The 15,857-nt window shown below is 36.1% G+C and overlaps 1 protein-coding gene across 2 annotated transcripts in view; it reads right to left on the bottom strand.

Annotated features, from left to right (window-relative positions):
* lig3 (ligase III, DNA, ATP-dependent) overlaps nucleotides 1-15,857 on the bottom strand; it is a 57,469-nt gene that overhangs the window by 28,474 nt on the left and 13,138 nt on the right. For both annotated transcript variants that reach the window (XM_051930774.1, XM_051930775.1), the window contains exons 6-9: nucleotides 11,785-11,936; nucleotides 8,128-8,294; nucleotides 3,759-3,836; nucleotides 2,313-2,481 (exon numbers count right to left, since the gene is read on the bottom strand). In XM_051930774.1, the coding sequence (XP_051786734.1) occupies nucleotides 2,313-2,481; nucleotides 3,759-3,836; nucleotides 8,128-8,294; nucleotides 11,785-11,936 (566 nt within the window). The remainder of the gene's footprint in view (nucleotides 1-2,312; nucleotides 2,482-3,758; nucleotides 3,837-8,127; nucleotides 8,295-11,784; nucleotides 11,937-15,857) is intronic.

The raw sequence follows: 15,857 nt of genomic DNA, 5'->3' as shown, positions 1-15,857 counted from the left end.
TTTATGGTGCGGGCATCAGCCATGGACGGACGCTAACGCCGAGACACCCGGGTGAGACGGACTTCTTCCTTCAACAAAGGAATCGTTGCCTGGCAGATGAGATCACTTCTTTTACATTTAAATTCAGTATATGAGTCAGCGGAACATATCTGACTTGATCACTGGATTCATTGCAGATTTCCCAGGCCGTGTGAATTTAGACTTTAAAACAAAGTTGATATAAAAAAGACTGGGGAACGTGTGGGGATTGTGTGTGTGTCTAATTTATATTTGTATATAGATGTAATACAGGTTTAAGTACTGTGAATATATTTGTGCTGTTTGTAAATAGGGTAATTTTCCGTTTCTTTTCCTTGCTTGCTTTCTTTCTTTGCTGTTTCGCCGTTTTCTGGGGAATATATTATAGAGTGTTTAAGGGGGTGGCATATTAATTAGGGTTTGTGTAGTTATTATAGATTTGACAAAGATTTAAAGGGTGTTTATTGTTTTGTTTGATTTATATTTTTTTGATTGTTTAAAGAATTGTTGGGGTGATTATTTCCTTTGTATAAATTCATAAAAGACAACTCCAGATGAGGATATCAAATTGGGGCTAAGGTTCGGTTGGGTTCCGTACTTAATAGAATTAATTTTCCTCAGAGTAGGAGATTTTTGTGTGTGCTGGACTCCTCATTCAACTTAAGAGGAACGTGCTACACCTTGATAGTAAGAGAGATGAAGAAAACAGCTTTGCGTCTTTCTACTTTTCAACTGTGCCGAGCTGTAAACAATGTGAAGACGAGACCACCTTCAGCGGCGAGGGGTCGTAAGAACAAAGTGGACATTGGGAGGCATGGAATGTCGGGCTTTTCCTCCTGGTCAGCAGCTTCGCAGTTTCGGGCAGCGTCCTCTCTTCTCGCACTGTTTGTCACATTTCAAGTGCCCCGTCGGCTCCTGGGACAGTGGAAATCTTTGCGAATAAGAGTAGTCGGCGCTATCGAACCGGGACTCTCTTGGTAAATTGCGGTGCACGGCTACTTACTGTCCCTTAAGATGAATCCGGGTCACTAAAACCCCGCAACATTCAAGGTTGCTTTTGTGATGAATTCTTTTAAGAAAATGGAGGGTTTACATCTAAAAAGATGTACTGACCTCTTCATGTTAAGTATTAGACTTGGGAATTATTTGGACCTTCTGCCTGTTATGCAGGGAAAGGCAGCATCCACATTTGTCAGAATAATTTTTCGCTTAAATCACAGGCACATAGTGCAAGGTTGTCAAGCAGGTAGTTTGCCCGAAACCACTGCAGTACTACTCAATGTATCTTTACTTCTTAAATGTTAATGTTTGACTGTTTAATAATTTATATGCTTCTTATATCTTCTTCAAATTCTTTTATCAAAATGTTTTACTACTTAATAATATTTATATAATTTCTCTTTATTGTAAATGCTCTTTATGTGTTCAAAAATAACATTGGTAATTAACAAACTTATTTTATAAATACTACATTTTAGTTTTTTCCCTTGCACTCAGTGAGCGAAGCCACTGGGTAATCAGCTAGTAAAAGATATTTCATAGGGTACACTTACTTTTTTACATAACTATATGCATATTTTCTGTTTTATTTTTGTTTGTTATTTTTCATGTTGCTGTGTATTTTCCACTTATTATTTAGTACAGTACTATATCTTTAAATGTTTTGCAATTCCATGTGTTTTGTAGGTGAAACCCTAAGTAGCGAGGACACCAAAACATCACACCTGAGGGAATACCCTCCACCTCTATAAGCTGGTGGGTTAGACGACTTCCCTCAGGTTGTCATTGAATGTCGTTGTTGAGTTAGTTCTGTATGTATTGCTTTCTATGGATTCTCTGGTTTTGTGGATTTTTTTGTTGACTCTGTTACTTGGACTGTTTGCGGATTTGGACATGGTTGCCTTGGGCTGCCTTATCAGATATACCCTTTTCATCCTTTTTCCCATATTTTCTCATTTTGGCATTCTTTAACTACTTTTTTGTGATAAATTCCTTATTTATAAAGATTCTTGTTTTGGACTTGTCTATTACTACATGTCTAAACTACATGTCTGATGGTTCATGTCTATTGATCGGCATTTTTGTATATTTTGAACATTTAAAGTTACCCTTATTTACACAGCCGGTGAAGGTCCTGGCTTGCTTTGATGAGCATTTTGAAGGCTTCAAATAGCCCTTATTCACCATGATCCTGTTCCATATTACAACACTGAGCAGAAAACAAGAAGCCTATGGCTGGAAAAAAAACAAACAAAAACATTATCTTTAACCCAATGCTATACACCCTTGCTCACCAACATGGGCTGTACTGGTGTCATCAAAGTAGCTTCCACACTTAGTATCTTTCGTGGTCCAGATGTCTTTGTTGCCTCCTGCTGATTTTGTAGGACTCTTTCTATAACATCCACCAAATTTCGAGAAGCTTTAAATGCATCATAGGCATTAGGATCCACTGCATCCAAGCTATAAAAAAAATAGAGATGAGTGGGTTATATAGGCTCAGTACTCAGTAACAGAATATATATGAGCTTTGAAATCCATTTGCATTGCAAACGGTTATGAGTTCTTGCATAAGGTCATTTTTTACATCTATCAGCACTCATGTATGCTGCTTCATTGTTCACTCACAAAGGAGCAAATGAAGCTTCCATTTCCAATTACCTGTTAAACAATTAGCTCAGTTACATTAAGCATCTAAGTTAATGTTTTAATGAATCCATTACATGTTTGAGAATAATTTAGTTATGTTTATGTCTGCAGTCACTTACTATATACTTGAATGTGATGTGATATGCAATTAAAAAAAACAACAAAAAAGAGGTCTATACTAAATCAAAGTACCAGAATGGGAAACAAATAAAAGCATGAAGGAAACCAAGAAAGACTAAACATTCTAATTTATACAGTTTATTATCAATGCCGTTCGTGTTTTTTCCAATTTTTATGAATTAAGAATTATCTTTTACACTAATAAATGAGGGGAGTCACATTCGTTCCATTGTTTCTTGGATTATATTGTGTAGCACAGCATCAGATCAGGGGGCATATTAATGGCATAAGTATCTCCAGGATTTTCTGCACATCTTACTTTTCTGCTTGATCAATGCAGCAAAAACTTAAAGGTCAGGGAAGAAAAAGATTCTGATAATTACAAGTTAAACCATGAAGTATGGAAACTAACCACGAAAAAATGATTGAATTCAATTTACATTCATTTATTCTCTCTACTAGAAAGGAGCAATGAATATCATTGTGAATGCTAGAAGGACTTGGGGACTACCTGTAACAAAGACTGCACAAAATTAATACTGCACAAACCCTACAGTTTTTGTTTTATCTGCTGACTGATCAATAAGAAGGTGGGCTTTCAGAATGTTTAACCTTTCTTTTATTTTGGTTTTAGACAGACATCTGACTTGAAGCTGAAATTGTTTTCTTAAAAGAAGGAGACAACTGTAGCCCACTCTTTTCAAGAAGATCATGTGCACTGATCATTATCCCAAATAAGTCATAAATGTAATCAATCAGCCACTCTTTCTGCCCTTGTACAAGACACTAACTGAATAATTGCTTATTTTTACAGAATTGTTTAATATGTACTGCAAATAGTAACAATTTTATGGACACCCTGATAATAACAGAGTCATAAAAAATTCATTGTTTACACATAAAAAACAAAAGAGTGTTAAAACATTTAAATGACTGTCACTTTCCTCAAGGGCAAATCAGCGTCTACTTACACGTGTTTGGCTCCTGAGTTCATCTTCAGATCATGCTTAATTAACCTGATGATACATTTAAGATCATTCCCGGTGCACCTGAAAGAAGAACGAATATTGTAACAAAAAAAAAAAAAAAAAAAAAGATGGAAATATTTACAAAGTCACAGAGGTTTCAACTACACACTGAAACATCTTTGAAAGAGTATTTACGATTGTAACAAAGTTGGGGACTACAACATAAGGTACCACACAGCATGACCAGGAGGAATCCTGGACAGACAGGCTTATGCCAGTGGTTTATGGATAGTAAAGAGGGCCATCTGTTCCTACAATGCTATTAACTATTTTTTTTTATGTCCCTCCACCATTTCCAAAATATGCAGCTAGTATGACTTCTTATATTTTCCAGACAACCTTTACATATCTATTCATTTTCATTAAAAGCATGAGCATGTATATACATAAATGCATCAATATCCGCTTTTCTGTTACTGTTTTGTATTTATAAATTTACGTGGGCAGTCTGAGCCTGTCCTACAAGAATACACTGAATTTCCCTTGGGATCAATAACTTAAATTTCCCTTGGGACCAATAAAGTATCTATTGGAGTTCATCAAGGAAGAGAAAAAAAAGTCTATAAAGCAGACCAAAGTGAGGTCACAGAATGTCCTGTAAAAAATACCAAACTGTATTGGACTGCTTTTTAGCTTGTAGGAAAGACGTGCGTGTTTGTGTCTTGTACAGAAGTAGATTAGCTCATTTGAATTGTTGCCTTTGCATGTTGCTGGTATTTCTTAATAGAGAAGTTGTAAACATTCATAACTGCAGTTACCAGTTACTGAGTTCTTTCTTAGTAAACTATCTTTTTGGCAGCTGCTATCATACTTGCTTACTGATAATATGGGATAGAGTAAATATTAAGAGCACAAAAGAATTCAACTTAAGATTGCACAAAGAAAAATGAACATTTGTTTACTAAAGCCTATCCTAAAAATAAATGTAAATAAGAATTGAGAAAATCAGGTCTTGGATATGTTGTATTTCACACTCCTCTGTGCTCTTTGCTTCATATTTTGCATTGGATCTTTTTAAGGAGTGCCATAGGTAGCTATGCAAGGGGATCATGTCTTTCATCTCATTTTACTATGGTCACATTTGTCACAGACACAGAATGATGTGACAGAATTTAGCAACAACCATCTGTCACTCTAATAACCACACCCAGAGCCATTACAAATTGTCATTTAAAACATTATTTTTTACATGTCTCCTCTTATGAATATGTGGTAAGCTTTTGTGTGACACCTGCAGGAAACAAACCTTTGTTGTTGATTGGCTATATAGCAGTATTCTTTACATACACTAGAGGGTAGTAATGAGGTTATAATATATAATTAGAGGTTCCTCTAACATCTGGAGGGAATCAGGGACAGCAGCCTTCAAAACATATGCTCTTCTGCAGAAGTTGGAAAACAATAAATTTAATTTTACAAGTATAAATAAAGAACAGAAAAGAGGTGAAAAACATAAGGAGAAAGAGAGAAGGAAAGAAAGTTTGGAGGTTAAAGGGAAAACAACAGAGGAGTCAGGATTGTGCCAGAGCCAGGACTCCAGGGAGGAGAAAAACAGTCACAGACAATGACCCAAGTGGAAAAAATAAACAAGTAAGCACTTTATTTATTGTTTTAAAACTATTGGGAGAAATAAAAGCACTTTGCGGATGTTTGCTCCATCTCTTGCTGTATTATGTGTCCTCATTGCCCTGTACATCCTTGGTCTATGACTAGCGATGACCAGGGCATCACACCCCTATTAATTTCTTTAGCACCCTGTCACACAATATCACAAATTCCAAATAATACCATCACACCAACTGAAGCAAATTGTTCATTTGTACAGATATAGTAAAAAAAAAAAAAAGTCAGCAAAGATTTTCCTCTTTCTATTTTTATTTCATGAGAGCTGATATTCTACTAATGCCTTTTTCATTGTACTGTGTTTATTTATAAATAGATAGTTTTAAACTTCATGTTTATTTCATGCTTCTTATTTACTTTAAGCTAAAACCTTGATGTTAACTAGGTAAAACAGGATATTCACATTGTACTACACAGTTGACACAAGTCTGAGTGGAGATTAAACATTTTTAACTCATTATCTAAGCTGGCTTGCATGAAACTCTGTCTGTCCTCTTAGTATGTCAAAGGTTGTGGAACAAACACATACACCTCAGTTTTTACATCTATTTGTTGTATCTGGAGATGGAAAATACTTAAAATACCTAGCTAAAGAAACAAACCGATGGTCCAAGAATGTTCAGTATGAACATATCAGTAAAAAAGAATCAGTTCCAGGTCACCTAAGCAGACAAACAAGATTGCTGAGCAAGATGTTTGATTTTTTTTCCCCTGAGAAACAGGGAATCATTACTACATAACTTTTCTTGGGAGTGTTACTTCATAATCGAGCTCTTAGCTTTTATATCATAGGCAAAGTACACCAAATTGAGAGTGTACCAATAGGTAATTTCCAAATACTGTTCTGCATCTACTGGCAAATAAAAATACTGTGCCATTGTAAGCTCCTAAATTCAATGCTGCCAACCAGTAGACAGAAAAGCTGTGTGATAATACTCATGGCGAGTTATTCTTAGAATCTTAGTCTGCATTTGATAGAACATTAGAACAATCTAGACAAGAACAGGCCACTCAGCCCAATAAAGCTCACCAGTCCTACCCACTTCATTCTTCCAAATTAACATCATCTGTAGTTTTGAAACTCCCTAAAGTGCTACTGTCTACCACGCTACTTGGTATCTTATATTCCATGTGTCAATGGTTCTCATTGTAAAGACACACTTCCTAATGCTTGTGTGAAATTTACCCTTAACATCCATCCATCCATTTTCCAACCCGCTGAATCCAAACACAGGGTCACGGGGGTCTGCTGGAGCCAATCCCAGCCAACACAGGGCACAAGGCAGGAACCAATCCCGGGCAGGGTGCCAACCCACCACAGGACACACACAAACACACCAAGCACACACTAGGGCCAATTTAGAATTGCCAATCCACCTAACCTGCATGTCTTTGGACTGTGAGAGGAGACCGGAGCGCCTGGAGGAAACCCACGCAGACACGGGGAGAACATGCAAACTCCACGCAGGGAGGACCCAGGAAGCGAACTCAGGTCCCCAGGTCTCCCAACAGCGAGGCAGCAGCGCTACCCACTGCGCCACCATGCTGCCCTTACCCTTAACATGTTTACAACTATTCCCAGTGTTCTTGATGAACTCATTTTAAAATAACAGTCTCAATCGACTGTACTAATTCTCTTCATAATTTTAAACAATTCAATCATGTCCCCTCTTAATCTTCTTTTGCTTAAATTGAAAGGGCTTTCTTCATAATTCATCCCTTGTAGCCCTGGAATCAGCCTGGTCACTCTTGTCTGGAATTTTTCCTAGCCTTGCTATGTCTGTATTTAAATAAGTCACTAGCTTCTGTCCAGGGTTAGGGCTTGCCTTGGATCCAGTGCTGCCCAGATTCCAGATCACTGTGATCTTAAAACAGGAATAACCAGGCTCAGTAAATGGACAGATTTCTATGTAGTGAAATCCTCAACTACATAACTTCAGTATTTCTATTGTGTAAAGCTAAAACGTTGATATTTTGGGCCAATTTGCCATTTTTTTTCCACTGCACATCACCCTGTCTTGCATCCAATGGTATCAGGATAGGCTCTACCTCCAAAATTATGCTGGACTGAAGAAATAGGTTTTGAAAATTAACCGGTTAGAGTTTGATGCCTGTTTTGTATTTTTTTCCCCTTGGATTATGCAAACATGTCACATTCATAGAGCAGGAATAAAATATCACATATTGTAATTTTTTTATTGAAAACAGGATGAACATTACTGAAGATTTTCCCAAATATAGCTGTAAAGAGCCAAAAATCACACTACCGTAAATACTTCTACCCTGTAAAAATAATAATAAAAAAAAAAAACCCTTTTGCTTATCAATTGCATTATGCTTGTTGTGGGACCTGTGCACTCTACTGTAGCCCTCCACAGTATATACACAAACCACTTGATGGACATTTTAAATGTATGGACAGTCAACGTTAGTCAGTTATCACAACGGGCCAAACCACTGATATGACTTGTGTCTCCTCTTGTTTGGAATTAAAGACTACTTGAAGACTATCTGTAAACCAAACTAGAACATGACTTTCAGAGCAGAATGAGCACAGCTACAGTAGGTAACTTAACAGTTTTAATGCAGTTCAATAGAATATTTAGGTGTTTAGTTTATGATCATGTTTTAAGAAGTGCTTTGTGACCGAGATGAGAAAAACAACATACTATGATGAGAAAATTATTACCTACGGGCAATGTCCTCCAATTCCCTCTGCTGATCATCTTCTTTAGTGAGCTGTGATAGACGGTTCAAAAACTGATCTACTTCTTGGATTGTTAGCTGACTTTTTGCTGCTGGAGGGAATGACGTGCTTGCGTCAAAGAAAATCCTCACAGTCTCAGAAACATCTCCCTGTGAAGCCAGCAAAAACAAAAGAAATGATCAGAATCTGACAGGTATACCAAGTAACATAGATAGAAATCAACAAGAAAACAACTGGCAAACTGTTGGAGACAGGCAGATCTCATACTTAGAGATAAAAATTTTTAATGTTTTTTTAACTTCTTCTAACTTGTTAAAGAAATGAAGCAGTAGGATAAGGTTAAGTTGCCACATGACAACATAAATTAAAACTTTTAAGCTCAATGAGTAACTAACAATAAATAAATGGACTAATACAAACAAATGACACTGCGTAGAACAATAATTTTTCCTTTGTGCCACACAATTATAGTACTATCTCTATTCATAATCATTATTAATAGTGTCCAAATGGTCTGCATTATTTTAATCTCAGTTTCCACTCAAAAATGATCTTTGTTTTATCTGTTACGTACCCCATTTTATTTGCAGCGGTGGCGAAAAAATTAATTTTATGTTTTATGAACTAAGATAACAACATTCCTGATACAATCAGAGTCAATAGAGACCTACACTGAACAACTGTAAACAATATTAAAAAATCTCAAATTACTCGTGTCCCATAATCCACATATAAGGTATCCAGGCATATGCTCATAAACACCTTTTTTTTTTTTTAATTTTGCTAAATACTGTTAAATAAATATTTCTGGAAAATCCTGTTATGAATGAAAGTGGAGAGCAAACAAACTTGAACAAGCTCTGGAACAAAAAACCCAACTCCCCTCTCCTTCATTGATTAGGAGTACAGCCCCATAATAGCCCATTAATTGGATACTATGCTGAGTCAACAAATAAAAGATCGATTCAATGCTGCAATTTCACAAACAGCCAATAAAATCACCAGTAGTATTAGATTTGTGGCTTAACAACAAACGGATTAGTAGAGAGGTTGGTCTGCAGTTCATAATGTATAGTTTGTTTTAACATGCTCCCATTGTGCACATGCACATTTTCTGGAAGAGGTTTGTTTAATAATATTTTAGGCAAAATAAGATTTCGAGCATACAACTGGATACCTGACAGGTGGCCTTGGTGATAAAAGTAAATTGAGTTTATTTGCATGGAAATTTTGATACTGTATGCTACTGGTCAGTATTGGCTCTCACTGAGGCTTACTGTATCAAGAATTTTGCTATCTTTGTTCCCTATGAAAACATTAAAAAAATTTTCTGAGCCTTCACTACTAACAATTCATCATAACTAACAGATACAAAATATATATTTTTAAACATTTTAACATGAACTGACACTCATTTTCATTTTGAAACCTAACCATATTTATTCTTGCTATCTGACTTCACGATTAGGTAGAATTTGGAGGAGTCATGTGACAGGGCAAAATGATGACTGTGCTCTGAATTATGGCTTCTTATTCCTGTCTCCTCTCGATTACAAACACAAAAACTGCTCCAATTTCTGTTAATGATTAATTGTTTATGAATCAATGCAAAGACAAACGTTTAAAAAGGCAAATCTTCCTTTTTTTTAATATATTTTCTCCAGTGACCTCTCCAAAGTTGAAAAGTCATTCTTATCATTGGGGAAAATGGACTAAAAAGATATTTGTTAATACTGTATCTCCTAAGGTTTAAGTCCACATGGAAAAATTATATGCAGAATTTTGTTTCACCACCTACAGAGCAAGAAATAAAGACATAAATATTGTGAAGTCTTTGACATGCAGAAAGATACCATCTGTGAATCTGTGGCATTTGCTTGTGTTTTAGATTTCTTGGCAATTAGTGATGTGACAGCTTCCACTGACACTTCACAGATGTAGTTTTGAATAATTTAAGGAGAGCCTGCTTTGGATACTTGGTATATTCGTTATCCGTGGCTCTGAAATATGTTGTTTGTTTGGCACTCTTAAAACCATTCACTATTTCTTGACACGGTATATAGGCTGACCGTGCTCTCACTTAGGCAAAATAGACTCATGAAAAACACAACTTTCATCATTTCATTTCCTTTCATTTTTTGAGGAAGACATATTTTACTAGATTTTAATTACTTGTTTTATTTGGATTAATTTAAAATAATACATTTCAATGATTATAACATTCATGCACATCAACATTGGGTGTATTTATCTGGATGTTGACCTCATTAGAATAAGAAAGAAAACAAAAATGTCTATTGTGGAAGAGTCCTCGGATACTAAAGTTAAAGTGGAGAAGTCTTCTGCTTCTTAACAGGGGAGGTTTAGAGGCTTTTTGAGTAAATCTGCCATTTTCACAATTTAGAAGAGGTAATCTATTCTCACAGATTATTACATTGACCTGGAGGACTAACAAATGGACCAGATTTCACAGTCTAGACATCCACGTCCTACAAATTTTAAATTCACCAACATTATATAGTGAGGGTGAGTTAGCTGACAATTATAAATACACACTAGTCAGCTTAACATATTATAAACCACAAGCAAATTATGAGAATTCATTGAAATGGTAAGATAAAGCTGCCCAGTGTATGTACACCAGCAGACAGTCAAACTGGGTTTAGATAGTACAATGTGTGTTTCATGTAAATGCTGGAGTTTGAGGATGAACATATTTTATTCTATTGAAGATAACAATATAAATTGCTTTGGGATAACAAAAGTTTTTAGAGTACTCCATCCAACTAAAACAAGAAGGAATAGGTTTTTAAATACAGAAAATACACATATTATGGTAGAAGGAGCTGTTTCCTAATTAACTGAGGTTATAAATGGGTTCCCCATAGAGTCACGACTTTAGTTTATATAAAAGATGTAGATGAAAATATTTACAAAGTGTACATGTATATATGATGTCAAAATGTATAGCCAGCAAAGTGCATAAAAAAGATAAATATGGGTAGATAGCAAAATAAGTTTAATATTAATAATTCATTACCTTTATATAGCGTTTTTTCTCACTACTCAAAATACTTTATATAGTCAGTGGGAGCCACTTCAAACACCACTAATGTGCAGCATCCATGTGTATGAAGTGCATGAAATATGGCTGCTGACAAATATAATTTTTAATGCTAATTAACATTAATGAATGTAAAAAATTATAAAATGTTTAATACATTTAGATTACAAAAAAGGAGTCTTACAGCAAGAAAATACATTTTACACACTACGGACGCATTACTGTTCCCAACTAGAAGGGAATATCATGGCTTTATAGAATGATGGGTGGTACCCTAGCCCATATGAGGTTCTGTCTTCATTACAAAAATAGCATAACTGCTATACGGAAATGTGTTAAAGATACATTTTTGTACAAATGTTTGGAAATAACCTCTCTTACAGAGATACATGGAACAAGTTACCAGATTGTGTAAATGAAAGCAGAACGTTGCAGTTCTTCAAGCTTCAAAATGAAAATACTTTAGAAACAAATACTGAGTAGGCAAATGAAAAGCTATGTTGGGCTAAATGGCATGCTCTGGTCAAAACTATTCCTATGCATTATTGCTACAGTTGTTGGTGTGCAGGACAGACCTTTTCAAGATCCCGGACCATCTCTTCTTGGTTGCAGTTGAAGATGCGACTGAACAGTTTGACAATCTGTTTATCATTCAAGTTGTAGACAGTCTTAATGACTCCTGGTAGGAGCAGCTTCACTGTCAGGTACAGATCTCCACGAAAACCCTCTGCAGTTAGGAAAAAAAAAATAAACACACTGTATAAGTGCATGTGACCATGAGATCATACACTACTGCACAACCTCAAATCTATAAGGAAAGGTATAAATAACACTGCTATTTTAAAATTTGCAAATATTATAACATTTTCCACAAGCCAAGTTTACTTTGTGCATTTGGACATCAAGAAATCCTTATCAACCCAAAATATAATGCAAAATATTTCCCACAAAGAACTATAAATATGCATATATGCATTAACCCTTGAAATATGCAAATAATACTGAATCACAACTTCCTGCAATTTGAGCTTGGGGGAAGAAGGCAGCAATATTTAAGAAATGTTGCATAGCTAATAAGATAATTATGATCTTGCTCCCTTTTGTCATTCACTTCCCTAGCTGGGGTAGATGTACAATGTGACAGACACACAGTGCAGCACAGGAAACACCTTATCAGCTCTAGGATGCTTGGTTTTGTTCTCTTGAGTTAAAAAGCAGGCTGATGCTGCTCACAGGGAGTTGTTAGCTGACCAAATATTTAGAACAAAATTATACAATATCCTTATTCAAATATTAGTGATAACTAATAGCCGACAACTTGAACTTCACTGCCAGGCACACAATTGCTAGTAATTTCTCTGGGCATTACACCTATACACTTAACAAGGTACATATACAATAATTAAACAACACAATATACAATACATGACACCATCAAAACATTACATACAATAGTAATTAAAAAAAAAATACTGCACAAAAAACAAATCTCTCTATATATAAAATCCAACGTCTATCTGTCTGTATGTCTGTCTGCTTTTCACGAGAGAACTACTTAACGGATTTAGATCAGGTTTTTTTCTATAATTTGCTTAAACATTCTGGTTGATTTTGCTATTTCTCTCATCGTGATAAGTATCATAGTTCGCTTGCGGTACCGATTTATTTGCGCGAATCCAAGAGACGCAGCAGGCCGAGGGGAGGGGGCGGGACCCTTCTCATTCACGCGACCAGTCTTGGGACATATCTTACATCCACTCAGCTAGCAAACGAGAGAACTACTTAACGGATTTAGATGAGGCTTTTTTCTAGAATTTGCTTGAACATTCCCATTGATTTTGTGACTTCTCTCGTCGCGCTAAGAATCATAGTTCACTTGCATTAGCAATATATTCGCACTATTCCGAGATAGAGGCTGCAGGTTGAGCGAAGGGGGAAGTGTGATGTCAGGAGTAGGGAGCTGGGCAGGGCCCTCCTCGCTATCCTGTTTCACTTCTACGCGGGCAAAGCTGCGGGGGACGGTTAATACTGTAAATACAGTAAAACAATACACCATAATATCTCGTGTATAATGGGTGCGCATTAAACACGAGACATAATTTTAATTAAGTATTTTCAATAAGCCTGCACAGTAGGAATGTAGGTACTTGAATCCATTATGTGTATAAAGTGCTTGGTTCCGTCTGTGGTACTGTTTCGCTGTTGGGTGGAGCTGCGTTACAGTTCTCCCCTCTCACTTCAGATGTCGGTGCTCATCTTTCACTAACCGCTCAGTCCGCACATGCTTTACACCGCATTATAGTCGATAATTTTGACTTGATCAATGGCATTTGGTCGTTATGTTCCTTCAGTAGATAATAATTTTAACTCTTTTACCACTGATTTTTTTTCCTTTTCTCCCAGGGCTGAATATTTTTCTAAAAAAATTCTGAAAAGAATACAAAGCAATAGTTTCTTACATAAATTAACATAAAATCGTCTCTGGCTGCAGCAGCAGAGCAGGGGGTGGGGGCGGCAAGGGGCTAGCGGCTGCCAGGCTGTTTTCTGAAAAACACACAAAGCAATGGTTTCACACATATATCAAATGAAAACGTGTGTTGCTGGTTCTGAGGCCACTCTCACTGCATTTATGCCATCTCTGGCGGCAGCAACAGCCCAGTGCAACGCAATCTGGTTTGTACCACATCATTGTAAATGGCCATCCTCCCAGGCAAGTGTTGATGTAGGTGCATCAGCTACATGAACGTTTTCAGCACCATGATCAGTTAGAGTTCGATCAGCTGATGCTGTTACCACACTTTCATTTTAGATCTCGATTACCACATCACTTGCACCAAAATCGTTGTCTGACAAGTCAGAGTCCAATTCAAAATAATAAAATATATGCAACACGTCATCCTCTGAGGAGTTTGCTTTATGCATTCGCTTCGCTCTCTCACCATTTATTGATGCCTTGTTTGCTCGTCATTACTCACGCATGCACACACAAGGATTAGACATCAAGTCAACAAGTCAATCATTCCTAGCAAAAGAGTGTCTACCTTTACCATAACAATGAGTTTTTTTGACTTTTACAGTTGATCGCCCTCACCCCTCTGGTCAAGAAAATTTTAATTTTGTGAAAAAAAATGACTGCAGTTTTAACAAAATCTTGAAACTTTAAGGGTGCGCATTATATATGAAGTTCTTTTTTTACCTGAAAATTTGGGGCTAAATCAGCATGTGCATTATACGGAAGTGCACATTATATGCAAGATTTTACAGTGGTAATGTAGAAGTAAAGTAGAATTGCACTGGCAACCAGGAATATATTAAGTCCTATATAAAATAAACATAGAATAAACATAGTTTATATTGAATGGAAGAGTATATAAATCAGGAAAAGGCAGAGATGAATCAGAGACTGTGTTTAATCAGTGACTGCAGTAGGAAAGATGTTACTTCTATGTCTACAAGAAGTAGTTCTTGCCTTTACTATCTGCCCGGTAACATTTCCTCAATAGTAATAACTGAAAGATGTTGCCCAGGTGAGTGTAGTCTTTGATTATATTTCCAGCACATTTCCTAACCCATTACACCGGACCTCAGTGGAAACTAGTTTCAGGTCTACAATCTTTTTCTGCTGTCAGAGTAACACACTGCAGTTTATGTTTTATAACATCTATTGATGTCCACAGTACAAGAAACAAACCCAAAAAAATAAGTTGTCTCATGTACATAGTGACACTGACCAGGTGCCAGTTTATGCAGGTTACCCTGTGAGTACTGTATTTACATTGGGACACTGCATCAAAATTCTTGTAGTATAAATACATCATATTTAATACACAGAAAAATATACTTATGGAAGTATTTAAGGGAACACAAATTAAAAGTTGACAATGTAACATGAGATTGCTGTATATTTGTATGTTTTATATGAAAATACATTATGGTTAAATTGAAGGTCAGATCAAGTTCAGTCCTGTGGTACCACTGTGGCTGTGGGTTTTCATTCCTACCAGTTTCACAAATAAATGTTTCATTCTTACTTCTAAATGATTGAACTGTTTAACTAGTCTTTTTCTTCTCTTGTTTTGCATTCAGAAATGTGTGCTGGTTTATTTCCATGTAAACAAAATTTAGAAATTTACATTTTTTGCCATATCTTTAAATGTTACCTTTCTTTTACCACATTCTTTTTAATTCACCATTTCTTGTAGAACTGAACCCCTTAATTGCATCCAAATCCTGATGATGAGTGATGAGCTGTACACACACAGGGTGCAAATGAAATACAAAAGGGAAGCAGCTACTTCAGTACAACATTCACTTGTTAGCTAATTAATAGGAGAAAGTTTAAATGAACAGAGCATAAAAAGTTAAATCATAAAAAACAAGAAAAAGAGCAATTACTAATGTCACACAAAAATGTATGTTACATTCCCCAAAAAAATTATCAAACCCATTTTGTAGCTTCAGGATTGACACAAAAAAGACAAAAACTGAGAAAAAACATCTTGTTTAATAAAGACTGGAGTCCAGTTAAAAGCAGTAGGTGGTCTGGATGAACACCTGCAGTTGAGGTGGTCCACAGAAATGAACTTGGGGACCACTTAGGTAAGCCTTTTATTACCAGTTATTACATAAATGAATGTAATATTGAATC

This window comes from Erpetoichthys calabaricus, chromosome 8 (genome assembly GCF_900747795.2).
Source record: "Erpetoichthys calabaricus chromosome 8, fErpCal1.3, whole genome shotgun sequence".
Lineage (NCBI taxonomy): Eukaryota > Metazoa > Chordata > Cladistia > Polypteriformes > Polypteridae > Erpetoichthys > Erpetoichthys calabaricus.
This window is presented reverse-complemented; position numbering and strand designations above follow the sequence as displayed.